Genomic DNA, 27,262 nt, shown 5'->3' on the forward strand with positions numbered 1-27,262 from the left:
GACATCTGATTGAACGAAGGCTACGTTATTCCTCCTGTTCAAAGACTGTACTGCAGTGACGAGTAGAAAAATGCCAACAATAAAGAGTCAATGCTTGGCACATTTAAATCTTTGAAACGGTCACTTCCGATAGGGTAGTGAACAGCGTCGTAAGCAACAGTGCCGTGTATTCCTTTTGAAAATGCAAAAGCCGTCAAACAGGTTCACCCTACTCACTACCTCCCCCTGCTGCACCCAATGAGAACCAAGATAAAGGAAACCTGATTCCAATAACCAGCAGCACACTACCCTTTTAGTTTAAAGTATTTACTGGCATACTGCTTAACCAAACCAAATCAATGAAAAATCATGGTTGATTGATGTCCCTTAAGAATGACTCAATGATTTCCATGGAACCAGGGAAGCATAGACAAGAAAATTGGTTTGTATGACAGTACTTGAACTGTAGTGTATACGTTATGTAGCATGGATCTGTACGCTGCATCAGCTGCTCCTTAGTAATTTATTATAACAGACTAGCCAACTATGTAGAATATTCTGCTTTTTTATATACATTATATACCGATTGAAAGGATTGCACCAAAGGAAAGAAACAAAAGGAATTATTTTAAATTTTTATTTCGAGTATTTCTATGAATACTTCAAGAAACCTGATTGTGACAATTGAAGATCCAGGCAAAATTATAGCCAGAGCTGGGGCAACTCCTAAACGTGGTGACAACAGCAAGTCCAAATAAAAACGCTGACGGCAGTTATTAAGTTGTAATATTGTTTCAATTAGAAAACTTCCCCATTCATTCATTCCCCAAGTCTCCTTTGTTGTTCACCAATAGTGAAGTTATCTGAAAACAAATGTGTGAGTAACACAAAAATAGAGATTGATGTACATTAGCCATTGGGTTGGGGCCATAAATATTGCCAGGTAGAAGCTAAAAAGAGGTGCAGGATGAATTTTAAAAATAGCTAGGATGGCAGAGTCATTGTGAATCCGAGGAGGAGTCTTTGACGTCTGTGCTTTCCGTTGCCTCGCTGACTTCACTGAGTTCCTTGCTCTCTCCTCCACTGTCCCTCTCAATCTCCTGGTCTCCTGCTAGGCTCTGGGCAGGCGTCTCCTGGCCCGCGATGCGCGCTCCAGCCTTTCTCAACTGTGGGACCTATAGACCGCAAACGCACACATATAACACAATTAGAAATCGGTTGTGGCGTGGTGGATCCGACTGGCTTTGATAGTGGTCTCTGTGAACAGGTTTAGGGGCAACAACCGTGACGACAAAGACACCGCCACAACTCCGTCATGGGGGCCACAAATCGCTAAAAGTTACCTCGTCAGCCATGTGGGCTAGGTCTCTCTTCATCGCGTAAGCATCTTCCCCATCGGCATAGTATTTAGGCTCTATTTCACTAATCCTGGTAAAAGAAATGGACAGGTTATCGACTACCTGAACACAGACGGACAATGTGATAGTACATACTGGTGTCTTGGTATTGCACAGGGAAAACCTGTCAACCAGTGAAGTAAATGTTACTTTATTGGTTGATACCAAATGTTTCAGACTTACTGGAATTTCAGTGTGTTGGAGTAGAGGTGCAAAGCAGCTCGGTTGCTATGACGGAAGAATGCAATACTTATGTTAAAGTGGCTGCATTGCTAAACAACAGGTCAGAAAATGCTGGTTTGGGATACGCTAAGAGACAAACCTTTTGCGAACATGGAGGGAGACATATTTAGCGTTGAAGTTCTCAATCATAGCTCTGCTGGCCTGGTCCATTAGCTTCTGAGCCAGACCCAAGCGTCTATGGGAACGCTTTACAGCCTGAACAGCACATAACGTAGTACCAATTATTATTGAAAACGATGATGCCATTACCCACGCTATAGCAATGAAACAATAACAAGGAATATTAACAACGTATTGTCTTTTCTACAGTCATACCAGTGATGTGATGTGTCCATGGGGTACATCATCTGGGTCCTCTTCCCTAAGAGTTGTAAGATAAGACCACCATTAGACATCTTCAGAAACATTTTCGCTGCAAACATTTTGGGTAATGGATACTTACATTTTAGCCAACACATATCCTACTATTTTGCCATTCTCATCTTCTGCGATGTAGGGAGCTTAAAGTTGTAAATAGGAGAAGAGTACAATGAAATAAGATGCATGCGAAAAGTAAAACGTTTTTTATATATGTAAACCAGTAAAACACATAACACTAGAACTAACCTGAGCCAAGATAATCCATGGTAGAAGTAATATTTCATTTTGGTAGTTTTCTGGAAGACACAGCAGGTTGCAATGCTGCATTATTCATGAGATCTTCCGGCTGTGTGAGAAGAAAACATTTAAAAGACTGACTTTATACACATTATAAATAGCATGTCACACAATGTTGAGAAACGTCAATTTGAGAAAACGTTAGCTAGCTGTTTCATAAGTCAAGTAGACTAGCAATGCCTGACTGGTCAAAAATGCCATGCGTGTTAAAGCGCCGCTTGATAGTAAACTTACCCTTGCGTTTCGTATGTTCATTTTTGAAATTGTTTAGTGTCCGCTTCTAGAAAATCCGATAAAGATATTAGGGGGCCAAACTTCATAATATTGTGAGAAACTGTTAGTTTCTATAGTGCTATGTCGCTAGCTAAGTAATTTCGTTAGCATGCGAAGGTGGGGAGAGAGAACTGACTTCCTCAGCGTGCCACAATAATGGAGCACATTTCCGCCTAGATAGCCAATGCTCCAACATCACAATAAAGGTCCCCCTAGACTGAAATAGATCGACATCACACATTTACACGTATAATAAGATCCATCTAACGCTTTTACTTTCCGAACGTTTCACGTTAGTACAGAGACGGAAGTAGTATTAAAAATTGCTGCACTCTGGCGAAGACAGTGGCAAACTTTCAAGTCGCGAGAAGCCTGTTTAAGAGCGACTAGATGTGACTTGTCTGTTCTCGATTATGCCTCCTTCTCTGTTCCCAAATTAAAATGGTACTTTATTAACCCCTGACGAGAATTTATTTTCGATAATTGTAGTCTATTTGTACACATTCACAAACTCATTGATTCCTTTGTACATTGTGTGTTCACGCTTTGTTCTGCTGCAAAAAACATACATATCCTTATTAAAATCAAGCGACACTGGAGCAATTATTTTTCTCTAATGTATTTGTATTTTATTTTATATAGTCTATGAGCGAGACTTTTTGATAGTAAAATTTGCATGCCATCTATTCGCATCCAATTAGGAAGGACATGTAAATGTGAAGGTGTAAAAGTGGGAGGGACGTTTGACAACCGGTGGTGTTTGGGCAACACACCTGTTCTACAGCCCACTTTACAGAGAAACCTTAATAACGCGATTTACACCGTATCTACAAGAACGATAAGTAGGCTTTATTGTATTCAATATTTCCGTAGGTCAGGGTGCGATGCAATTAAAGATTATTACATAAATGTGTGTCATGCGTAATGAAATACGGGAGAGCGACTTATTTGGTATCGGATAATATCTTAAACAAACTGATGTGAATATTTTTTTGCACAATGTTAAAAAACGGCCCGTTCGTTGATAGACGTTAACAGGTGTACGATGGAAATTGACCTTAGACTAGAATCAAGCTTATGGGTCGGGAAAAAAAGGTATAAAGCTGTTCTGACAGGATGGCATTTCCAATGGACCGAAGTTGACAAGAACAATCGTGAAAAGAAAACGAGTAAGTAGACTATGGTGTATTCTGGTGAAACATAAAAAGAAGTATAATAATAACCTGAACGTGCAAATGTTGACAAGCGTGTAGACATCCAAAGTATCCTTCTGATAAAATATTTGCATTAGAACTATGTAGGCTTATCAAATGATAAGAACGGCACACAGCCTATGCTGTATCAGGATTATTTTCCATGTAAAAAAAAAAAGCCAAACACCCTGACTATACCGTATTGAACGTGCTTGTTCCATACAATAATGTCTTATTAGATACATTTCAGGGTCCGATGTATAAGCTACTATAAGCTATTAAATGCCTTCAAGTAGGATGAAAAACAAGTCAAACAGCACAAACACGAAACACAACTTGAAGCTGGGCTAGTTTACTCATAACAAAGGGGAGAATGCAGAAACAACTTCCCATGTGCATGATGAAAGAATGATAGAATCTGTGATAAACGTATTCTTTATCTTCTATAATAGCCTATATATATTGTGTGCGTGTGTGTATATGTATGTATGTGTGTGTGTATATATATATATATATATATATATATAAAAGCTATAATAGATTATCTTCCTTGTAATCTAACCAATCACTCAAATTCATAGTGTCTTACGAAACCAATGGGAAACACTAGATTTATGTTTGTCTTAACTTCCTCTGTAATGGAGCCCTGAAATGTATCTCTGCCCAAAGCTTCGGTGCCTGTGTCCGAGTTAATTGGATTAGAGAAGGGCCAAGTCGAGATACTGCCTCGCAAATCAGTTGAAGACACCGACAAGGACTTTACAGGTATGTTGGAGGGAAGATAAAGTTAAAGACGGATCCATGGCTTGCATACAACCCTGCCTCAACCAATAAAGCCCCATTCCACATCTGTCTGTCAGAGTCTACCTGTCACCTCGCTTGTCTTTTAGTTTTCTACGTGAAACGCAGCAGCAGTGGTGGCTCTTATGGGTTACTATGGCAATTTGGACGGATCCAGTTCAGCTGCGCAAGTCGGGCCCTCAGGGACCAGTGGACCAGCCACCTTAGAGCAGCCCTTAAAACTCACAGTAAGAACACGTACAGTACAGCAATCAAACCTAGTAGTTTATGGACTGTACATACATCTCTGAATTATTATCGATGTATCGACATATGATCTTTAAGTTGGCGAACTATATGGTGCTATTGGGTAAGCTACTTACCCGTTGGTCATCTATCAGGCCCCTCACGGCCCCACAGGTTGTTGGTTTTCATTAACCCGTATGGAGGTAAGAAGAAAGGAAGACACATCTACCACTCTCTGGTCGCCCCTCTCTTTGAGCTGGCTGGCATCACCTCTCATGTAATCGGTAAGACCAGCTATTGTTTACGACATTAGCAATGCACACACAGAACCCTTTTTCTGTGTCCTATTCAAAGTACAAAAGTATTAGTATCAAATTAAATAGGTGGAATCTTGTCATCCATCCAATCTTATGATCACCAGTGTTTGTACTTTTCTTTGACATCATTTTGCTGTTGTTCTTAGTGACTGAGCGGGCTAACCAGGCGAGGGACCACCTTTTGAAGAAAGACCTGTCAGGCTTCGATGGGTGAGCTCCTCCATGTCGATGACACGTGCCCATGTAACCACTGTGCTACGAGAGGATTACAGCAGCTAAGCTCGATGGGAGATGGTTTCATGACAGAGGCCTTTGTGTTTGTTCACAACAGTGTGGTGTGTGTGGGTGGAGATGGAATGTTCAGCGAAATAATGCACGGCATGATTGGCCGAACCCAACAGGAGGCGGGCCTCTCTGAGAATGATCTCAATGTGACGCTACAGCCCTGTCACCTACATATTGGCATCATCCCTGCTGGTAAAGCATATAAAGCACTTGTTAACCCGGAAAATGGCAATTCAGGATGTATCTAAAGGTTCCTGATGTTGTATTTTGTGGAACCAACAGGTTCGACAGACTGTGTCTGTTTCGCCACCGTCGGGGTGAATGATCCTGTTACTTCTGCTTTGCATATTATCATCGGTGAGGGAGTTTATACTCGTCAACTCTTCTGGTTTACAAATAATAACACAACTGCCATTCAAAACCATTGGTCAGCAGCAAAGTGACATCTTTTCATAAATTTTGTTATAATTAACATTTCTTTATCATTTGTTTGACGTTGTTTAATGTCCAACACATTTCGTCCTCCTCATCCCCAAATTTCCCATCTGGAATTAAAATATCATATCTCCATATCCCTTGCAGGAGATTCTCAGCCTCTGGATGTGTGTTCGGCCCACCACCCAACGGAGCCGGTGCGTTACTCTGTGTCTCTGTTGGGGTACGGTTTCTATGGGGACGTCCTGGCAGAGAGCGAGAGGCATCGCTGGATGGGCCCCCTCAGATATGACTTCTCAGGTGCGGCACACGCATCAAAGAAGCCAAGAAGCCAATGCAACGATGAAATGATACATATGGAGTCAGAGACAGCGAGAAGAATCTCCCCAGTCCAGAGTTAACAAAATGCATAGTGCAAAAACCTACTGCGATAATAAATGTAGAGCCATGATATGTTATTTATTTACTAATTAAGTGTACATTATAGCCTCCGCAACACCGCATCGGTCAACATGCTATTTCTTTTGTAAAAGCTCTTCCTTCCCCGGCCTTCCACAGGTGCCATGGTTTACCTGAGCAGTCGCAGCTATGCAGGCGTAGTTCATTATCTACCAGCCGACCCCCTGCTTTCAAGCCCCCGGGACAACACACGCTGCCTCTCAGGGTAAACCAATCGACACTGAAGTGGTTCGAGATAGCGCTTGTTTATGGAGGTTAGGGTTAGGATCAGCCAATGTAAAGGTTATCATAGTTCAGTTCAACTCTGCTGATGTCTCAATGCTACACTTAACAACAGCCTTATGACAATGTGTACACTCACTGCACATGTCACCGTGAGAACCGGTCCTTTTTTGCCTCAGGGAACCCTCATCAGTGCATCCAGTTTAGGATTTGCTACAAGGTAAAAGGCCAATCCCCTTCGGTGAACCTAGTAAACCAAGACCAGGTCTAATATTGCTGGCGGTGGCATACGATTGCACAAATCAGATCAGACAATGCCTCAAACAAAAAGCCATTCACCTAGTTTTTGAACAATGAAGGCAACTGTGTCTGGATTTTTTTTAATCATTTCTGCAACGCTACCGATTTCCCTGGTAACACTGTAGCTATGCCACCCGCCCCAGACACTTGGTCGTGTTGGGTGAACCTCGAGGAGCATAGGAGCCATGGCAACACGAGAGGGGGGAACTTGATCTTAGAGAAAGACGACACCAGGTGTCCCGCCGTTGTCTGAGGGCTCTGTAGCAACCTCTGCCGTTGTCACCAGTTAGTCAAGGTCAATATTTTTTTTTTAGGTAGCTGGTACAATATTGGGCTACATTGTAATGTATCATGTCTTTGTGTGTGTGTGGCGGGGGGGGGGGGGGGGTGTTTAGGTGCAGTGTGTGCTCCAAAAGCACGGAAAGACTGTTCCCCCACTCTACAGTCTCGGAGTCGGTGCACAGTTTCCAGTGCAGCCAATACAGAAGTGACCGTAGTGAAGGTAATGTGCAACTCCCGCCCCCCCCAAAACCACAATATTAACAACAATAATCAATGCAATTGCGTGTAAAATCAAACCTTATTACTTATCCTAATGTGTGTGTGTGTGTGTGTGTGTGTGTGTGTGTGTGTGTGTGGGATGTCGTCCAGCTGGGTGGGTCAGCGTGGCGGGCAGGTTCAGGTGTGTGTCCTTCACTTGCATGTCCAGCTCCTGTCCCAGGAGCCCTCTGGGCCTGTCCCCCTCCGCCCACCTGGCCGACGGGACCGGGGACCTCATCCTGGTGCGGGAGAGCCACCCGCTGGGCTTCCTCAAGTTCCTCCACAGGCACACCAGCAGCGAGGACCAGGTAGGCCCCCTGAATATTTGATAAGGCCTGGCGGGTTGAATTTAGGGGGGCAGGATCGTCTAGTAGTGGTGAGAGGGTTGGACTCCCAAACCCAAAGGTTCAGGGTTCAACTCACAGCGTCCACAGTACCTGTATGCATTCTTGATCGCATACATCAGAGCCTTTCTTATATGAAATCGAATTTTAAGGCTTTAAAATGTTGCTGTTGAACAACCATACCAGAATAGTGTTTAAAGTTAAGTATTTTAGTATATGGGGAGTGTCAAAGCCTATTATTTCGGCAGAGGTCTAGAGCCCGATACATACATGTCACTTTGAATGCCCCGTTGGCTACAGGTGACAGCATTTCCCCTTCCAAAGAGGGGCTGACATGGTTTTGCATTCATCACAGTTTGACCTGCCCTTTGTGGAGGTGTGCACCGCGTGAAGGCGTTTCGTTTCTCTCTCCCTCCCGGGGAAGAAGAAGACAGTTTGGAGGACATGGAGAGTGAGGGCGGCAAGGGAGCGAGGGGAAAAAGGAAACACAAGAGAGTCCACATGTCGGGATGGACAGTGAGACCAAGAGCAGGACAGCGGTCCGAGCATGCAGCTCACCGAGTAGGGCGAAGGTTGGGATACAAGCCGAGGGGCGATTGGAGCCGCGGAGAATTCCCTCTTCTGTGGCCCTTGCTGCACCGAGGCCCCCGCTGTCATCCGTGTGGAACTGTGACGGGGAAATCCTGCCTTTCTCGGAGATCCAGGGCAGGTGAGGGGGCATTTACACAAGTGTTGTGCTGTGTGGTGTGGCTGGAGGAGATTTAGGGAATAGTTTGTAGGGTAATCAAAGATGTGTTCTGTAGGTCCTCTACCACCATCTGCCCTAGAGATACATGGCCTACTGCATCCTCACAGTTTTCAGGCATCTCAGATATTCATGCGTAGTGATAAATGCATAGTGATTATGTTTGGGTTACTTTGCATTGAGCCATCATATATCTTCAATATTATTCAATTAACATTTTACCGCAGCCATCCACTGTAAGCAAAGGTGAATTTGTGATTGCCATTTGACATTTTTTGGTTTATTTTTATGGATTATCTGAGAAAATTATAGAAATCCTAATGATTGTAGTAAAATTTGTAAATTGCGACCTACACAGCAGGGTTGTGTGTGTGTGTGTTTGACTCATTCCCATTCATTCTACCCCCCCCCCCCCCCCACCCCCCCTAGGGTTCACGTCAGTTGGTCCATCTATATGCAAGAGGCATCGAGGACAAGGCTGCCTGTGTGGGCTGAAGAGAGAGAGAGAGAAGAAAGAGAGAAATGGAGTTATGTTTATGTTTCTCACAGATAATGGATTTTTAAGTTACCAAAGTGCAACCACAATTAAGCTGATGAAAGATGAAGGTTGTGTTGTAATATAAAGAGGACAGGATTGAAGTTATTAAAACGACAGATTTCAGGGCAAGGCAGTCTGCTTAGACCAAGGAACTCCTCATATTTCACTCACCACTTCAATGATTTCTATTTTGTTGCAATATTCTGTAAGATAATTTATTCATATTGCATTTTGCTTGATATATTATGGGGCTCCATGGCTCTAAATAAAACACTTCAATATGCTTTATACATTAAATGTCACCAAAGACATTCAAGTGTAAATATACATCAAACTCTCTTACTATAGTCACTTTCATTTTTTTAAATATTATTTTCAACCAGGACTAATGCATAAGGAAGGAGCAAAGTAATATTTGCAGAACCAACCATAAAAGCCTTCATTTGTCCTTTGTGATGTTCACCCTGTTAACTGTAAACAGTAGTCTGCCGATTAAAACCACCAATCACAGCTTCTACGACAGCAAACAGCACAAACCGAAGTAGAGCCTGCAGGTGCTCTGTGCAGTAGGAAGTAAAAGGCAACAGGGAGAACTTTGCAGTCAAAAACGGATCAAATAACGCACACTGAATAAACCTTTATTCTTTTTATTTACAACTTAAAAATTATACCACTTCAAAAATCAGGGATTATCAGTCAGCAGTAAATCTTATTTCCACATACGTTTTTTTTTAAATGCCTGGATCAGAAAAGCGGGGAGTGCAATTTTTCTTTCTACAGTGAAAACAAATAAATCACACAACAGTACCAGCACTGAATGACTGTCGGAGGAAGTGGCCGCGGTTATAGACATGCGCTGTGGGGCTTCACCCACTTGTAGGTTCCCCCGTAGCGGAACCCCACACTCTGCACCAGGAGTCCGCCTCCGCCGGCCGCGGCTGCCGAGTGACAACCAGGAGAGGAAGTGAGAGAGGGGGGGGTGGAAGGTGATCGATAATTACAATCCAATCAATACAGTTTGTTTCCTTTAGCACATTTTTGTAGATGCACAGAGACTAAAGACAATTTACCTGGGCAGCATGCGGGTTAAAGCTTTCAAACTTTGCACACTAGCAGCCTCTCATGGCTGAAGTGGCTTTCTGCCGCGAAGGCGGCGTCAATTTTATTTATTTTACTTCTAAAACACAAAACACCAAATTTGTTCTCAACTGAGTTGGGGTTGTCACATCCTGTCATTGTAATTTCCTGCCATTTGCCGGCATTTGATTAGGGGGCATGGTTCCCTTGGTCGAATGAGTCAGGGGTGCCCTCCCCCTGACTGCTAACTCATTGTACATTCTCATTCATAATCCTGGAATCATTGTAATGCATATGAGCTGGACAGAGGGGGTTGAGGTTTAGTTGGGTTATTCGTTATTGTATTATACTGTAAAGTGTTACTGATTCTACATTGTGAAATGTCTATTGAAACAAATGTGCAATAAACATATGACATAATATATCAAATAATATAATAAAAATAATTCAGTAATTTGTTTATTTTAGATACATTTAAATTTTCATTTCGAACTCATTTCGAGACATGTAAGTAACCTACATACTGTCAGTATGTATATAACCTAGTTATTAAGTAAAAAAACGAGAATGTGTTGAGACCCCGTGCTACGTGTCTTTACCTTCCATAGGTGTAGGGGACGGGTGGGATCTTCTGGCTCTCGATGTGGTGCAGCAGTTGGGTTAGAGTATCCGCCATGCCTCCCGCAACTCATCACTGTCACAGGAAGTTGATATGTACCCACCGTCAAAAGCTGCTTACTGATCAAAAAGCACTAACATTAGGGGGCCAGATACTGCAGTGGTTCTGAGGGGGTAAAGGCTCCCAGTTCGAAAAAAGGTAGTGGGTTTCGCATGAGGCCAAACCCCTACCTGCTTCCCCTTACTTTCCTTCTCAGAATGATCGAGAAAAAACGTCTCCCATCTGCTACAGTGGCCCAGCACTCACCACAACTGATGTGTTCAACAAAAGTTCCCATCCAACGTTAATGTTCAATTAATGTCGCATTTTTGCAAGAACAGAAGTTTTGTGCCAAAAATCGGAACCAACAATCGTGTTCAAGGACATTTAGTTGTCAACTACGACCAATACTTTAAAGACTAAATCACATTTTATAAAATTTATTGAACATCATCACTTGACAGTTGGCTACGTGATGCCGTTGTAGACCGAAAGTGAAAGTAAGTAATAAGTATCTACTGGCGCTTTACACTGCACACAGCCAATACAGGCCACTGGTAATCCTTGGATTCAATTGGTGCCTCCCTACGCCCTACACACTGCACCTTTAATGACATGCAACTCAATACACTGAATGTCTCTTTGGATAACGGACACCTGCTAAAATAGCAATTATAAACTCTATCATCCTTTTTAATGAAAACATGGTAGAAAATTGTTCTATGCACCTGCGGACAAAGTGCATCTGACTGCCACAGAACACGTCCAGAATGAGTCTCTCATATGCCGTCCTGGGAGATTCACCATCCTAGGGATGAGATGAGGAACACACAATAATTAGTAGTGATGGACATGCCAATTCCCTGCTACCTCAATTGCTGGGAATTAGCATCATCCCATCTTCGTAACATCAAGCGGTTACATTAAGACAAGAAGATTGGGGACTTGTTGCGGGTTCTTTGTCCTCCTTCCCAAGTGTCACTGATCGTTCCTGGCTGTACACCTGCAGTTGCTTGGTGTAACTAAACCCGCTGCTTGGATTACAGAGTGTTTAGAAAACACTCTTAACGACACGGTGTAACGCAATCCATTTCTCTTTCAACAATTATGGGAAGTGTGTTGTTGTGTGGTAGTCGCATCTGCTTACAATAAGCACAATCATAAAAACACAACAGGACACACGTCTGTCTGTTGGTGACGGCGCGGCTGTGTCCAGACGCCGTCAGGGTCTCTATGTTTAGACTGTGCATTTTACCTATTTTTTTTTATATTTAATCTTTTTTCTGATGTGACTTTTAGTATGATCACATATGATCACCAAATGCTTTTAGAAATAAGGGATCAGTGCGGCATATTTTATGTTAGCACGTCTTTTGACAGCAAGTCGGCGTTTCAGCCTGCGATTCTCCGACAAACTGACAAACTGACGTTCAATAGCGACAAGCCCTGGAAACGGTCAAAACACAAAGGGAGAAGAGGGGGGATCCGGGACAGACTGAGGAGGAAGGACGCAGGCGGAGATGGCGCACACGTGTCGCGGGACCATCAACCTGGTCACGGCGCACATCGACACGGAGGACGCCTGCAACATCGTGCTGAGCAGCGGGGGGCGCACGTACCACCTGAAGGCCAGCACGGAGGTGGAGCGCCAGAGATGGGTCACAGCCCTAGAGCTGGCCAAGGCTAAAGCCATCCGCATGATGAATGACCAGTCAGCTGAGCGGACTATCAGAGCGTCCCTACCCAACGTGAAGGACATCTACCACAAGAGGGTGGAGTCGAGGGCAAAAAACATCAGGAGGGATGACACACACCCCAATGCCAGCCTCTTCACCCTGCTGCCGTCGGGTAGACGCCTACGAAGCCTCAACTCAAGGAATTTTTAATTCAACACCTTATTTTTAAATTTGATTTTATTTACTTTTTTTTATTTTATCTAAATAAATTAACTAATTTATTTTATTTTATATTTTTATTTATTTTTGCACAGTGTGGAGCATTGACCCTTTAACATTTCACTTCAATTTATTGTATGTGACAAATAAAAACACTTGAACTTGAACTGTCTGTCTGTCTGTGTGTGTGTGTGTTTTTGTGTGCCTCTGTGTGTGTGTGTGTGTGTGTGTGTGTGTGTGTGCGTGCGTGCGTGCGTGTGTGTCTGCCTACGTGCGTGCGTGCGTGGGCAGGCCCTTGTCCTTGCCTTGTATCTGCTCTTGTAGGTGAGGTCCAGCTCCGTCTCCTCGGGGCTGAAGTAGACCCCTGGTTTCTTGGTGGTCATCTTCAGGTAGATGGCCTCGTCGGGCTGCACACGGACCACCAGCTCGTTCCGCATGCAGCGCTCGGCGAAGATGTCTCCGGGGACGTCGGTGAACTGCAGCCGCACCTCGGCCTTGCGCTCGTTCAGTGCCTTGCCGCAGCGCAGGATGAAGGGCACGCCTAATGGGTGGACGGGGGTGGGTGGGGTCGATGTGTGACAGACATAAGGGGAAGAGGGAGAGAGGGAGAGAGGGAGAGAGAGGCAGAGTTATGCTGCGTCGGTCATGGAATCAGGCGATGGAGGAAAATCGGACCACCTTCTAGAGTGCAGGGGAACAGAATGAACAAATTGCCTAAAGATTGGCATGGCGCCAAAACACACATGATGATATGTTACTATGGTGATGTTGTATGGTTTACAAAGAATGGAATAATAGATATTAAATACAATATTTTTCTCTATGACATTATGTATTATTCTAGTAATGCTAAGAAGCTATCAAATGTTAGATGTTATAGGTCTTTTTAAAAAATTGCACGTTTTTTTCATTTTTTTAATATATTTTAACTTGCAACAGCCAATGTTGCCGGCATTTTCTATCGGCCTCACCTAACTTAACCATTATGCTCTCTTCCACCAAAATGACGTAAGGTTTGCCGTCTACCAGAATTGTTGTAAACGTGTGAATGTGTCATCAGCAATCTTGCGAAAAAAGAAAGAAAACGAGAAGGTCCTCACCATCCCATCTCTCGTTGCGGACGTAGAGCACCGCTGTGGCAAAGGTCGGCGTGCAGGAGCCCTGGGGGCACAGTGGGGTCGTCAAAGGTAACCAGCTGGCCGGGCCCTGGCCCTCGGGGTCCCCGACATACTGACCCAGCACCACGTCCGACATGGCTACAGGGGCCACGCACTTCAGCACCTTCACCTGCAGCACCCGGAACAGAGCCGGGCCCCAGAGGAGCCCACATCAGCCCTTTGGCTCATTCCACCCATACGAGATTGGTCGAGTTGTGGCTTCCCGATTGACATAAACGTGTACCTTCTCATCCCGCACGTCATCTGAACTGGTGGAGGCGGGCTTCTCCATGGCAACCAACGAGAGCATCTGGAGGAGGTGGTTCTGCATCACATCCCTAATTCACGAAGGGGCCACCATTTTGACAATAAACACCAGAACAAGCATTTATGAAATCAGTCATGTCATCCACTACCTCCTCAGTTCAACCAAAGCTCTCTCTCTCTCTCTCTTTCGTACCGAATGATACCGAGTCATCAAAGTAATCCCCCGCGTCCCTGGGTCCCAAACGGCTCCTTGAAGGTCAGGACCACCGCCGCCACGCTGTTCCGGTTCCAGATGGGTCCGAAGATGCGGTTGCCAAACCTGCCCGCAAAGAAATGACGACATGACGAACACGACACAGGACACATCACACATCACAGCGGTGTGGAAACCGTGACCCCCCCCCCCCCCCCCCTGAGGAGCCCGTGTGGAAACCATGAGTTGGTCGCCGTGGTACCTGAGCACCATCAGATTCTGGACCATCTCCTTGCCCAGGTAGTGGTCTATGCGGTAGATCTGCTCTTCTTTGAACAGGGAGGCCAGGTGCACAGACAGCTCCTGAGAGCTCTGGAGGTCGCGGCCGAACGGCTTCTCCACGATCACCCTGGTCCAGCCTCTGCAAACGCGCACAACAGGAGACACGGATGGGGTCGGGTGAACGTTGAGATCATTTCCATTGACTTTTAGAGACGGGTATATCATGATTCATGGGGGGGGGTGCGCACTTGGGGCTCATGCAGAGCGTGCTGATGTTTGCGCTGACGTGGTGGTAGACGGTGGGCGGGAGCGCCAGGTAGAAGAGGCGGTTGGCGTCGCCCCCCCCGGCAGAGAGGACAGATGGGCGTTGAGCCGGGGAGAAGGAGCCTGCGTCGTCGTAGCGACCGCTCAGGTAGGAGTTTCTACGGAAGAAGGCCGACAGAGACTCACCCTCATCCTCCGCCACCTGACGGACGCGGAAAATGTCAAAGGAAATAAGTCAGGGTTTCTTGGAGAACGTGAGAGAGCAGGAGGAAAACTGATTAGGGTCATTACCTTCATGTAAGGGAGACATGCTTTTTTGATGTCCTCTACCCCAAATTTAGAGCGGGCGAAGCCTACAAAGTGCGTGTTTTCCGGGAGCAGACCGTCTCTGAACAGCCACCTATGGAAAGCAGGTCACACAACTTGTGAAAGGAATGTCATGTGGTCCAAAGGTTACGCTGCTCTGCAGCCTACTGAGGTGGGAACCCTGAATAGAACAAACCAGCCTACTTTAAAAGGGGGCATTTCCAGGTGTAATAGTAATGTGTAATACTCACCATAACGTGGGGTAGATTTTATTTTTTGCAAGATCTCCCTGTTGAAACGGTAGAAAGCTTGTTTTGACAATGGCTTTGTTGCTTTTTTTTGTTTTGTATTGCTGCCTCCATGACAGCTATTGAACAGGGTCCAAAGTTTGAATGAATGAGTTAAACTGTTAGTGGCCACAATGTGGGCAAGAGCAGCGTTCTGTTTGTGTAGTGTTGGGTAATCCTTTGAGACAACACCCACTAGGACAGGGAGTACGAGGCGGAACAAGGAAGTTTCTGGTTTATATCCAGGAATTAAGGTTGAATAAACAGGATCTGGTCCTCAAAGAGAGGCGACATGGACGTTTTAAAGAAAGCTTTCAACAGACTAGACACGATAAATATTTTATCTGGTATGTTTGTAAACTCACTTGAACTGACTCAAGTCACTAATATGGCAAAAGAGAACTAAGTGCATGACTAAATACACTTTATTTTAAAACCTCTACGTTCTCCTAGGCCTCAGTAAAACTTCATTGAAGTCAAATCACACCCAGGAAACACAATTATTAATTTCACTCCATGCCGTTGTACTCACGGAGGCTCCCAATATGATGAAGAGGTGGGCGCTGCCCTCATTGGACGGAGCGTCTCCATACAGCTCCCTCCTAAGCTGTCCAAACACCTCGGAGCGAGTCAAAGGCGCAGAGCTCATTTTCCCAGACTGTCCGGCTTCACTCTGCCTGCGCCTATACCAATTTTCCCTTTCACCACTCGATTAAAAGATGTATGTGGTAATGTCCCAGCTGACCATTGTAAAACAAACAAACCCATCAGTGACTCGTTGCTGCCCCCTATCGTCAGTCCAAATAATGTATTCTTGAATAATGCTCTTGTTCCCCACCTGACACATCCCCACCTGACTCCCCTAACCTATATTTCATCCCCCAGCAGCATTATCATATATCTAGCTCTACAACTTGGAGACAGTGTACGTTTTGATTTACAACCGCCTAATATACAACATCGTTTAAAATTAACATCCTGTAAGGCCCATCCTTGGACAAACAGTGGCCCTATACTTGGTGAAATATTAACTCGTCGGTTAAATCATAAACCGCGTGTTAGCGTCCGGGGAGGCAGGCCTACATGCAGTATTACAGCCTAGTGAAGCATTGTAGACAATTTTATTGTCATATGTCAAACACATCAGTCCCATCAACATTGATGTTAAAAAAAAAAAAACTTCTTTAAACCTGCACCATGTTACCTTTTCACATGAAGCCTTCACTTACATTTATTTATCGTTTCTACACCAAATTGTCAATCTGCATCCCTGATTCATCAAACAAGGTTAATTTATCCTTCGTAATCAAACCAATCTAGAATCCATCAAATTCTGAACAAGAGTGATGTCATCAGCGGACGTTAGGTAATGCAGGTCTAAATGTTTTGATGAACCTTTCAAGGAAAAAACACGAAAGCGACACATAAATATGAAGCAGGCAATTGATCAGAAATAAAATTAATATACCAAATAAATACAAATGATTTAAGTTAATACACATTTATAAAAAAAAAATCATTCCCTTTGGCAAAACATTTCCATTGTCACTGCAGCACATAATCAAACATTCATCGTCGGTCAAAGTATGTATATACTTTGATTTTCAAAGTTGGAGTGTGAAATAGGCACTCTTGACAGTTGTCTTATGCGCCACGTTGTGGTTGGAAGGTCTGTGTTGTCAGTACCAAGAACCCCTCTCCCAATTGTCTTTCCTTCATTCGCTCAGTTTCCACCATAAATACATTTAAAATCAAAAGGTGGCCCTTGGATGATTTACAGAGCGTTTCGCTTCCATCCAGGTCCATCTTCAGAGTTCCCACTGGGGACTGGCCCAACCTCTACAGCAGGATACATCATACGTGCTGAAAGTACGAGTTCCTGACCCCTCGATGTTCAGAGTGACAGTGGACCACAGGTCAGTGGTTGGCCGGGAGGCAGGTCAACTGAACTCCCAGCGCTGGTGGACGTTGGCCTCGTCACACTTCTCCATCTTAAGCTCACTGGCTTTGAGCTCTAAACACTGACCACTACTTGGGTTCCTCAGGACGCTTCCCTGCGGGATAGAGGAAAAATAACAAATGTTAATACCACTCTGGTTATGGTTTGGGAGAAATAGTATCACAGATCGGACTTAATAGTTATCATCTAAAATCGGATAATGACTAGCTCAACTCTTGGAGAGCAAATGCGGTATTTCACTTTCTTTAGGTTCCTTTTTGTTTTCAACTGAATCAAGTTGCTTGAGACCTTAGATATTAAGGGTGTAATTGGCTACGAGTGAACAGAAAGTCAGCCATTACTAGAGAACTTTGCCCGTTAGGACGAGCTGTCCATCCCATCCTGGGTGTTCGCAGAACATTTTTCTGAAGGTTTCAAATCAATACCTAGGATCAATGGATAAATTAGACAAAAATTCTCTTCTGAATCCCTCATCCTCTCATGCAAATGGGTCACCCTTCAATAAAATACAACCATAATCAAACAGGACACAAGGCACAAGCCCCTTTCAAGTTTTCTGTTTCCAAGGCAAGGTACTCCGTCATCTCCCCCAGAAGGTCTGCCATAGCATCGCTCGCCTTCTGGATCCAAAAATAGGGGGGGAAACAACCTGGTAGGTCCACATCACTCCAGTGTGTCCTCACCGCTGTAAACTCCCACTCCTGATGAGGAGAGATACTGGTGCCTTTTCCTTTGCGCTGGCAGACTTCCAGAGTGATGGCCTTACCCGCGGGCGCGGCGTGGAGACACAACTGTTCTCCAATGTTGTGCCGCAGCTCGTTAGAAGACGTATACTCAAAGTACTACAAAGGAACAAACACATGATCAGGACCAGCACCTCAGGCCGTCACCTGGTGATACTGAACACCTCTGCCTGACAGACAAATAGTTGTGAAGCTAATATGAATCACTGGTGTGGGTTAAGTCTGCCAATACCACAGATCTGAATGAGCTCAGAGCCCCACCTCTTTTACAGACAGACTTTTTGGACTTAGGTGACACACGATTATTAATACAATACCTGGTTGCCGCCCATGTTGTGACAGGTATACATAATGACTGGTTTTCCACCCTTGTTGCTTTCCCCTGCATCCAGGCATGAAAGGGATCCAGCATTTCGTATCTATCAAAAATTTAAAAAAATAAATAAATCTGTTTACATCACCAGCATCCCAAAGGAGACCTGAACAATGTGTCGGAAAGACCATGACTTACCGCTCCAAATTTTTTCGGGTGTAGGTCTGGCAAGAAAATCTCTGGGTAGATGTTTTCCAAAAGCCATGTGAAGTTTTTACATTGAAGCCTCTCTCTCAGTTTCAATCGATCAGAGATGTCTCCATAATTGTTCTGTAAAATAGACATTTAAAAATGCTACGACTGATAGACTTGTGACAAACCATATAGGACAGTGGAGGATATTAGCTGTAAACCCTGTAACTTTGTAATCCCAAAACAACAAAATCATCCCTGAACAACTAGTTCAATGGGATAATCAAGATGACCAGTTAAGATCACAATACTTGTGTTTCTCAAGATGTGTTCACATTAGCATTTTTTAGATAATCACTAACGTTTCTGGCCATCTTTGCAGCATTCCCGTTGCGGCGGTAGAATATTTCCTTGTAGCCGTCCATCCAGACCTCTGCCAGGCGCACCTGGTTGCGGGTGATGACCTCTGTGCCCTTGGGGAAGGTGTGGGGGCTCTTGGAGCGGAAGACATGACCCACAACTGAGCAAGGAATGATCTCAAGCTGGCCTCCACACTGCCATACCTGGGGAAAACGGTTTGGGACCGATTAAAATAACAATGCATAAAAACAATGGCGGTTGAATATGCTGGTTGGTTTGTAATATGAATGACATTAGCCGTTGGTTATTTATTAAGGTAAAACGAGAAGTTTAGGGTGTTGGAAATAAGAATGATAATTGTTCAAGCCGTGGTTGTGGTATTAAGATGGATTATGCAAAATAAACCAACCCTAAATGACATTTCCACGTTCTCTCCACCCCAGATCTCCATCTTGTCATCGTACGTTCCAATGTGTTCAAAATACTCCTGAGAAATGGAGAATAGACCTCCAGCAAAAGCAGGTGTCCTGAGAAAGAGAACATTGGATGAATATGACAAGCAGTACCCTGACTGGAAATTGAATCATGATTACATTAATGTAAATAGGGAAACAAACTAGCCAGCTTTGAGTGTCGTTTTCTGTTCCTCTTTCAGTGTAAAAGCCAAGTATAACCCTTTCATTGTTCCGGCCAAAGCCGTTTCAAAACAACTGGTGTTCATCCGTAGCCACCTTGCAATGTTTACTGACTTATTCCGTAGCAGCGCTGTTGTCATCTGATTAGCTCGCTTCTGGCCCGCCTACATCAAATACGCCCATGTGATTGGTTGTTAATGTTTGGATCCAGGGGAATCAAGAGTAGCAAATTCAAAAATTGTGTTCTCACGAGAAATCTGGATTCCCAGGGTAGAAACCAATCCCAATTACAAAGCAACGCGTGTAGCCTTCTCATCGTAAAATGGGGAACCGCACCCTTGACGGACACTTACTTAATAGGATAGGTTTCGTCCAGACGTTTCTTCTTGGCGTCTTCTGGGATGTTCTCCCAGCCGAAGGAGAGGCTCCAGTCGAAGTTGCCTCGGTTGTAGGAGCGAGCGTTGGCCACAGGCTTATGGAAACTGAACGAGTTCATGTCGATGGACGTTATCTCTGGACTGACCACCGCTGTGGGCTCCTCCACTATGCGGGCCAGCAGGGGCTCCAGCCAGCCGTGGAAACACTCACCTATGGAGATGGGAAGAAGGTTAGATCTCCCTCAGGTTCACACATGGCAGCACCATCAACCGCTTGGAGAGAACAAGGACGGAGTAGACAAATTATAAAAGCAACAAACATCCAATTTGGCCAAGGGTTGTTTTTGTTCCCCTTTTATTTCGAAACGTATAATATAACTTCCTCTGGCCTCTAATCTTTTATATATAAATGTTGAGCACAACAGACGTGACATAGATCCCAGAAAACAGCAGTAGAAAGGCTCAATAAACACACAGGTAACAAGAAAATAACAGAGTGCATGCATGACCATGACTCCTAGCCTGAAGGAAATGGTTGGACGCAGCGCTGTTTACACAGGAAGGGAAAACCATGACGTGAACAAACTTCAAAACAAACCAGATTTATACTCATTCGAGTCCCCATTCCACAAATACTGCAATGACAACATGAACATGACAAGCAAGCCATATGTCCTTGTGTCTGCATTGATTTATACTGGGGGATTTCCTTACAGTGTGCGTCTAGGAAGGTCAGCACTTCACCCTTGGCCTCGCTGGCACCTAGAAGCCTGGCAGTGATCAGGCCTTTCCTCTCGCGCTGCCTCAACACACGGACTATCTTCAGCTGAAGCACGTATTCATCCAGCTGGCTCTTCAGGTGCTCTAGGAGAGACGGCATAGTTAGTATCCTGTAGAACCACTATCGCAGAAACCCATCAGAAACCAGGTACGAGAATCCCGCACAGCCTCTTCATTAGGTACAATGGGAGGGGATGAATGGCAGTGTTTAACAACAAACCCCTTTACTTGTGCACGGCCACCAGGGGCACAGGGATCTACAGAATCAGTCTGCTCTCTAAAAAAGGTCTGTAGATATATTTATTTTACATTTTACTACAGTTTACTACCATATCTATAAAGTTTCATTTTATGCATCTATACATCAAGCTTCAGTCCGAGGAGGAGACAATTTCTCATTAAGATGGCGTCAAAAGCAATGGTTAACACACACACACACACACATACCTGCAGTGCTGGCGTCGTCCACCATGATGATCTCGGTGAGCAGGCTTGCGGGGGAGGTGTGCAGGACGCTGTACACGGTTCTGAGGAGGGTGGACCAGGCCTCGTTGTGGAACACTATGATCACACTGGTGGTTGGTAACGCTGGGCACCGACGGAACTTACGCTCCACGCACCTGGACAACAATTATTTGGATACGTTTAATGAAAGTATTGTGGCTTTCATTATAAACATTGTGGAATGTTTACAAGCAATTAGAACATAAGATGAAAGAATCGTTTACTCTTAAAGTACAGTGTACTCGAATTCTTTCAATGCGTCATTGAGGAAGTGACCAAGTACCACAGGAGCAGTGAAAGGGAAAATGAACTGTTTGCACAGTTTCACTTTTAGACAAATATAGCTCAACCCTACGCATACAGTACTACAGATACAGGAAACCCACCTGGCCAATTCACACCTCTGACAGAGGAAACGGTTAAAAAGCGAGAGAAAAATAATGTCACCGAGGTAATTATTAAATAAATAAATATATTTATTAACTCAGTGACAATATATTCTTGAGAAGATAGAAACTCTGTTAAACGAGATAAGGTTGACATTAGACTATAGAATTTGGGCTTGTGCATCACAACGTCACAATGCAATGACCGCTTGGCATGTTCTTATGCTTGTAGTTATTTAAGTCATGGTTTAGAAATTAAATCATGAAATGATTGCCTTTGTATTGAGACAGTGCCGTGACCTGGCCAAACATTTATTCTAATTGAGGCTTAAATACTGTCACAAAGATGAAGTATATGCATTGGATCAATAAATTATATTTGGATATGCTCAAACATTAACTACGCAGTGGATGTGGACTAGTGTGCGTGTGAAGGGGGCGGGACAATGGTACAACAGAGCTAGTCAGCCACCGGGAAGCTCAGCAATACAACACAAAACATGGAGCGTACTCTGAGGGCCTGGTGTCGTCTCCGAGGCTACGGCTGAGTGAGATGTGGTCACTGGCAAACTGGTTGAAACAGTGGCGTGTCTGGCCCTCCGCCTTCTCCCTCTCCTCCTCTTTACTCATGGTGTCCTTCACGAAGGCCTTGCCGTCAGCCCCGAATCCCTTGGGGTCCTGCGGGGGTCTCTCCAGGACAGGCCGGAGATCAGCCTGGCTGTAGAACCCAGACGGGCAGCGGACGTTCTGGGTGGGCTGGGGCTCCACGCTGGGTCGCAGCGGAGCCCTGATCTGGAAGCCCAGGTTGTTGACCGCCTCCTGCACCATGCCCAGGACTTGGTCCCTCTTATCCACCAGGTCGCGGAGCCAGCGGTCCTGGGTGGGAGCCGAGCTCACGTCCCACTGGAGAACCACCAGCACCACCATGAACAGCGCTCCCCCCAGCAGGGCCAACTTAATGGGGGACACACGCCGTCGAAAAAACAGACGCATGCTGCAGAATGGGCTGATGCACTGAAGACTGTTGAGACAAGGCAGAAAGCATGTTCAGTAGAGCATACACTCGTTTCATTTTCTTACATTTGACTTTGAAGAGGCAACCCTCAGCCGTTTATCTGCTGAGAATGACAGACTCTGCAAAGTGTTTCAATACCTCAAACCGGTCTGACACGGCGGCTAGTTCGCCCTTACCAAACACGTCTATCTGCCTTCCACGCCTTCCCCCTCTAGAATGCAGTCCCACAGGAAAAGGTTGTGGGGAGAAACACACCTCCATACACCTGCTGCCACTGCCCTGCGCGAGCTACGTGTCAGCAGGTGGCCAATGCAATGAAGGCTCAACGTACAACTCCCATGGCTGATAATGAATGACACAAGGGTGCAGGCCTTTACAAGAACGTCCTTGAAACACGTATCCATGTGAAAGTAAGCATATGGTAGAAGAAGGAAAACAAGATAAAGTCCTCCAGCAAGTTAAACAAAGTGTGTCATTACTTACTTATATTACAGGGCTTAAATCAAAATGTGGCCTACAATGAGCAAATGTGTTAATGAGAACATTTTGATTCAACAGCCGAAACCTGTTTGTTGAGCTCTTGGAGAGAGTTGACAATAAAGTTGGTAAGATAATAGCCTATAGGCCCTACCAGAGGTAACAGGAGATTAGCAATGTAAAAGTTTTAATATTTGCTTAAAAAATCCCCCTCAAAATATTAATGTCAATAGAAGAGACAGATTTTTCACCCCTACACCTTAGCATCCAACCTAAGCCAACGTCAGTAGTATTCCCCTTCAAAGCCCTGTTACTGAAGTAACCAATTTTCTTGGAAGGTTGATGTTTGCGTAACAGGATATGCTTGCTATGCGAACATCCGCATGAACTCAAATAATCACTGTTTAGAGACTCTTATTGACACATAATTAATTTACTCTGGTCTCCAGCCTCCTTCATAATTGATCCAAGAAACAATAGACTTGTGATTCAAACGAGACAACTGTTGAGTAGGCTACGACTCAATGAACAACACATAATCATTAATGGACTTTTAGGGAACCAGCCCTACTTGTCACTACGGTAATAACCGATTGAACAGGTTGTATGGCAGAAGTGATTTATGTTATAGAGTTATTCTTAAAGTCAAGTTTTCAGACAGGAGTTTATCGCTATTCTGTCCAAATGTGAGGAAATGCGATACTGTGCCTGCACTGAATGTATACAAACGGGCACACAAGACACATTCAAGTTTAGTGACAACCGTTTAAAATTGAAAGAGGAAAAGACTGTAAGCGACAATATGATCAAAACAGCGGGATCAACCCTGAAGAAGCAACCAGAAACAACATTAAAAAACGAATCCGAATTTCACAAGCATCACTTTCTAAAATCCTTTCCTTTCCTAGAAAAACGTAACTCTCCATCCTGAAACGTGGATCAATAATGTTGACAAAAATAAGTCCACATCTAGCCTGAGCCTCCCATCTACAACGAGGAAGACAACCGACACGCGAAGCAGCAGCTACAAGTTTCGTATTTCCCAGAGACGTTCCTTACCTCGACCGGACTCGACTTATTTCTTCGACTAATAAGTCTTTGATCACCGCTCAGAAGAGACGGGGGATCCAACGCTGTCTTCTAGGTGTGGAAGTCATGGGAGAGGATGGAGAAGAGACGACAAGCGATACCGTGACGCCGTGGCCTCGCGTCTTGCCTCTCAGTGTAACAGGTGCCACGAGTTGGGGTGATTTACAGAGTCCCCTGGTGGCGGGCCCCTACCGTCGTCCCGCACGACCGAGCGGGGCGCAGACCCGCTGGCAATACTTTTTTGTAAAGTGTTTTATACTCTCTCTCAATCAAATGGTGTTTCATAGACAGCACTCACTAGTCAACTGTCATAAAACAAATTCGGCTAAGTTTAATTAATGCTCACCACTGAGTGGTGTAAGTTAACATTACCGCCGATTAAATGAATTATTAATTCTGAGGCAATTAGCTACATACTATCTCCAGTGTCGTGGGGAAACCTTAGACTGATACATTCAGAAGTGGAGAGGGTCCGACAAAGGAGGGTAAGTTTCACTGTTTTGGCCAGTTAAAAAATGTGAATTACCCTCAACCTGTAAATAATCAAGTTATATAGACATATATAACTAATAGCATGATAAGTATTCATTATCCTAACATAAATAATTTAATAGTCTGAGACTAGAACACACAAAATAAGAAAAATTGAGCCATAGGCTCTCTTCAGTATCTATTTTGCTAAATGTTCATTATTGTTAAATAAACCTTATTATTAGAAATCCATGAATGACAAATAACATCATAAAAACAGAAACATCCAGATTAATGCAAATCAGCAATTTATTGATTTCTTATTCAAGGGAAATCTGTGGAATCAATTATTCATATATCATTCTATTTGAAGGGTCTCTTTTAATGTAAAAGGAACAAAGTACTGTTCACCTTAATTAATCTGGAAAACAGACAAATATTACGTTTTTTTCTGTGATGAAGAAAGAAGACTGGCACACTTTATTGATGATGGTCCCTATGGTTACTTTTTAAACATGGCTTCAGTGTTATTCGTTTTGACTATCTTTTCAACCTGCTGGCAAACAGGAAGTAATTTACATCATTACATCTCTCACTTTACATTTCAGTGACACAAACTCTTTAGCTATATACCACACGCAACATAGTGAATGCTAATTCTCAGTAGTGTTACCATGGAGAAGAGATCCAAGATTTGAGTTATTGATTTCAAATGACCGTCTTAAGAGTACCATGTACCAGAAAATGTTGCTGAAAGAAATGCTGCATTGTGGATTCGTCCTTTGTGAACAGAATACCTGTACCACAGAACAGCATTAATCTCAAGGCAATACCTGTGAACAGTAAGTTCCTACATACAGCGTATCCGTTCAAAACAGTCTATGTTTTACCTTTCAGGACAGCCAGCTTATGTTTGGACATTGAAACAATAATGAAAAACTCATCAATTGTTTCTAACGGAATGAAACTAGAATCACAGCCCAATAGACATGTCAGAAAATCCCCATTTTCTTCTCGAACATGTTCTAGGAATGGAGACACGACTACAAAGTATAATATCAAATATGCTTTGTAGCGACCAGTTTGGCGAGAAAGCATTTGTCTTACAGTTTTGTAAAAACTCACAGTGAAAAGTTTTGCCTTCGAAGATCAAAAAAGGCATTCTGTTATATATTCTCTTTCTCACGCAAACGAACACACACACACACACACACACACACACACACACACACACACACACACACACACACACACACACACACACACACACACACACACACATTGTAACAGGTAAAACAATCTCTTTTGTACCACAAGTGCTTATAGAGCCATTTCGCCTTTATCTCCAAAAATATTTGGGGTTGTACCAAAAATACATTGTCAGGTGGGAGCAATTAATTAATCAGTCATACTTCTCTGCAAAACACACATCTATAATCTTGCTTATTAACATTTGAAAGAGAGGACGGATTCTGGTAAAAAAAAGAAACAAAACACCCCAAAGGAAATCCAAGCTGTCATGTGTGTGGGAACGCTACACTGCGCGAGTTAGAAAGTGTTCTCCCCCATCGACGACAGCAGTGGTACCTTGGCTTCTGTAGTAGAGAGCGGACAAACTCAACAATAAATAACTGAAGATTACTATACTCGAGTAAAATGCAAGACATTTCCGACTGCATCCCACACGCATTTATAAACATGTCGTGTTTGTGTATCTCTCAAACATTTGTTCTTTGGTCATTTTATTTTCCTTCACGTATTCTTTGCATATTTTCTTCATGAAGCGATGGTCTTGTTATAACAAGGTAGTCATTAAAAAAAAAAAAAAGAATCCCTCCCGATTTAAATAAATAACTCTGGGTGAAGTGTCGTCAAACACAGGCAAAAAAACATGTGCCCCTTCACGATTCCTCAAGCAGCTTGGGAGGGGTGGGGAATCAACCTTCAAATAAAAACCCGGCTTCCTATGTGTGTGCATAGGCGCAGCGCCAGGGCAAAAAGAGAAGGCCGGCCGGTGTCCTTCTTGGCCGTCGTCTCTCTCCCCGCCGCGTGCTTCCCAGCATGCTTTAGTGCTCCGCACTATGGCCTTGTCTTCCTCCCCCACCCTCCTCCTCCTGGACCCTGCGGGTCTCCCTGGTGTCTCGTCAGTGCAGGGGGAAGTGACGTTGTGGTACGGCCGCTCGCTAACTGCTCTGGGGCCCGCTGGTGAGGAAGTAGGTGGTCATCTCCCCCTTGCCCTTCACCTTGACCACGCCGCGGTAGTCCAGTTGGTAGCCCCGGTTCACCAGCACGTGCTGCAGGTCCGCCGTCACCTAGGAGATCACGTGGACAAAGGGCAGTAAGACCTGACGGCCTCCTGACGAAACGAAGGCAGTTCTGTGGAAGGCTGAAGGCTGAGGGCTAATGTTAACAACGTCGATATGTTAAACAATGAATAAATCGAATGCATCTAATTGAATGTGCTGAAATAGGAATCGATGAGGATGTTTAATTTGGGAAGTGGTTGACATGCCGTCCACTCCATCATGAATCATATCTCTGTTATTATATTACGATATTATACATATCTGTTACAGAGCAGCCTTCGTTGGGCTAGAGTCCCCATTTTGGTCAAGGATAGA

At 44.2% G+C, this 27,262-nt stretch overlaps 4 protein-coding genes and 1 pseudogene across 5 annotated transcripts in view; 1 reads left to right on the top strand and 4 right to left on the bottom strand.

Annotated features, from left to right (window-relative positions):
- Positions 1 to 601: 601 nt before the first annotated feature.
- naa10 (N-alpha-acetyltransferase 10, NatA catalytic subuni) lies at positions 602 to 2,706 on the bottom strand. The gene is given in 10 exon segments (XM_030364803.1): positions 602 to 1,154; positions 1,323 to 1,407; positions 1,560 to 1,604; positions 1,699 to 1,814; positions 1,935 to 1,980; positions 2,062 to 2,119; positions 2,209 to 2,263; positions 2,265 to 2,306; positions 2,308 to 2,325; positions 2,511 to 2,706. Coding segments are annotated over 10 exon segments (663 nt in total). The 5' UTR covers positions 2,532 to 2,706; the 3' UTR covers positions 602 to 977.
- A 586-nt stretch (positions 2,707 to 3,292) lies between these two features.
- zgc:158263 (ceramide kinase family protein) lies at positions 3,293 to 8,302 on the top strand. The gene is made up of 12 exons (XM_030364767.1): positions 3,293 to 3,718; positions 4,412 to 4,507; positions 4,633 to 4,770; positions 4,924 to 5,052; positions 5,232 to 5,295; positions 5,417 to 5,562; positions 5,653 to 5,727; positions 5,953 to 6,105; positions 6,364 to 6,469; positions 7,182 to 7,288; positions 7,438 to 7,634; positions 8,026 to 8,302. Exons 1-12 carry the CDS (start codon positions 3,595 to 3,597, stop codon positions 8,059 to 8,061), a joined length of 1,371 nt encoding a protein of 456 aa, XP_030220627.1. The 5' UTR covers positions 3,293 to 3,594; the 3' UTR covers positions 8,062 to 8,302.
- A 1,273-nt stretch (positions 8,303 to 9,575) lies between these two features.
- Positions 9,576 to 16,156, bottom strand: LOC115549525 (glucose-6-phosphate 1-dehydrogenase-like; annotated as a pseudogene).
- A 285-nt stretch (positions 16,157 to 16,441) lies between these two features.
- On the bottom strand, positions 16,442 to 24,339 carry galnt6 (UDP-N-acetyl-alpha-D-galactosamine:polypeptide N-acetylgalactosaminyltransferase 6 (GalNAc-T6)). 2 transcript variants are annotated; one of them, XM_030364744.1, is made up of 11 exons: positions 24,141 to 24,339; positions 22,101 to 22,610; positions 21,147 to 21,319; positions 20,634 to 20,783; positions 19,896 to 20,130; positions 19,317 to 19,434; positions 18,910 to 19,110; positions 18,554 to 18,685; positions 18,360 to 18,461; positions 17,983 to 18,141; positions 16,442 to 17,393 (listed from the first exon to the last, which is right to left on the bottom strand). In XM_030364744.1, exons 2-11 carry the CDS (start codon positions 22,580 to 22,582, stop codon positions 17,280 to 17,282), a joined length of 1,866 nt encoding a protein of 621 aa, XP_030220604.1. In that variant the 5' UTR covers positions 22,583 to 22,610; positions 24,141 to 24,339; the 3' UTR covers positions 16,442 to 17,279. The 2 variants fall into 2 exon arrangements, with proteins under 2 accessions (XP_030220604.1, XP_030220614.1); XM_030364754.1 differs by lacking the exon at positions 24,141 to 24,339 and adding an exon at positions 22,781 to 22,862.
- Positions 24,340 to 24,928: 589 nt separating this feature from the next.
- Positions 24,929 to 27,262, bottom strand: part of LOC115543327 (adenylate cyclase type 6) — a 30,052-nt gene continuing 27,718 nt past the window's right edge. The window contains exon 24 of the mRNA XM_030355711.1: positions 24,929 to 26,953. Within this exon, the coding sequence (XP_030211571.1) occupies positions 26,825 to 26,953 (129 nt within the window). The 3' untranslated portion in view covers positions 24,929 to 26,824. The remainder of the gene's footprint in view (positions 26,954 to 27,262) is intronic.

Source organism: Gadus morhua, chromosome 1 (assembly GCF_902167405.1).
Source record: "Gadus morhua chromosome 1, gadMor3.0, whole genome shotgun sequence".
In the NCBI taxonomy this organism is placed as follows: Eukaryota; Metazoa; Chordata; class Actinopteri; order Gadiformes; family Gadidae; genus Gadus; species Gadus morhua.

What these genes read in the sequence shown, in the direction of transcription:
- zgc:158263 (XM_030364767.1), top strand. Translation starts at nt 3,595, where the DNA reads ATGGAAATTGACCTTAGACTAGAATCAAGCTTATGGGTCGGGAAAAAA. An exon ending in AGCAGCCCTTAAAACTCACA is followed by an intron (nt 4,771 to 4,923) that starts GTAAGAACACGT and finishes GTCATCTATCAG; the next exon opens with GCCCCTCACGGCCCCACAGG. An exon ending in GACCTGTCAGGCTTCGATGG is followed by an intron (nt 5,296 to 5,416) that starts GTGAGCTCCTCC and finishes TGTTCACAACAG; the next exon opens with TGTGGTGTGTGTGGGTGGAG.
- galnt6 (XM_030364744.1), bottom strand. Translation starts at nt 22,582, where the DNA reads ATGCGTCTGTTTTTTCGACGGCGTGTGTCCCCCATTAAGTTGGCCCTG. An exon ending in GACCTTCCTAGACGCACACT is followed by an intron (nt 20,131 to 20,633) that starts GTAAGGAAATCC and finishes CCATCTCCATAG; the next exon opens with GTGAGTGTTTCCACGGCTGG. An exon ending in AGGAGTGGGAGTTTACAGCG is followed by an intron (nt 17,394 to 17,982) that starts GTGAGGACACAC and finishes TCTATCCCGCAG; the next exon opens with GGAAGCGTCCTGAGGAACCC.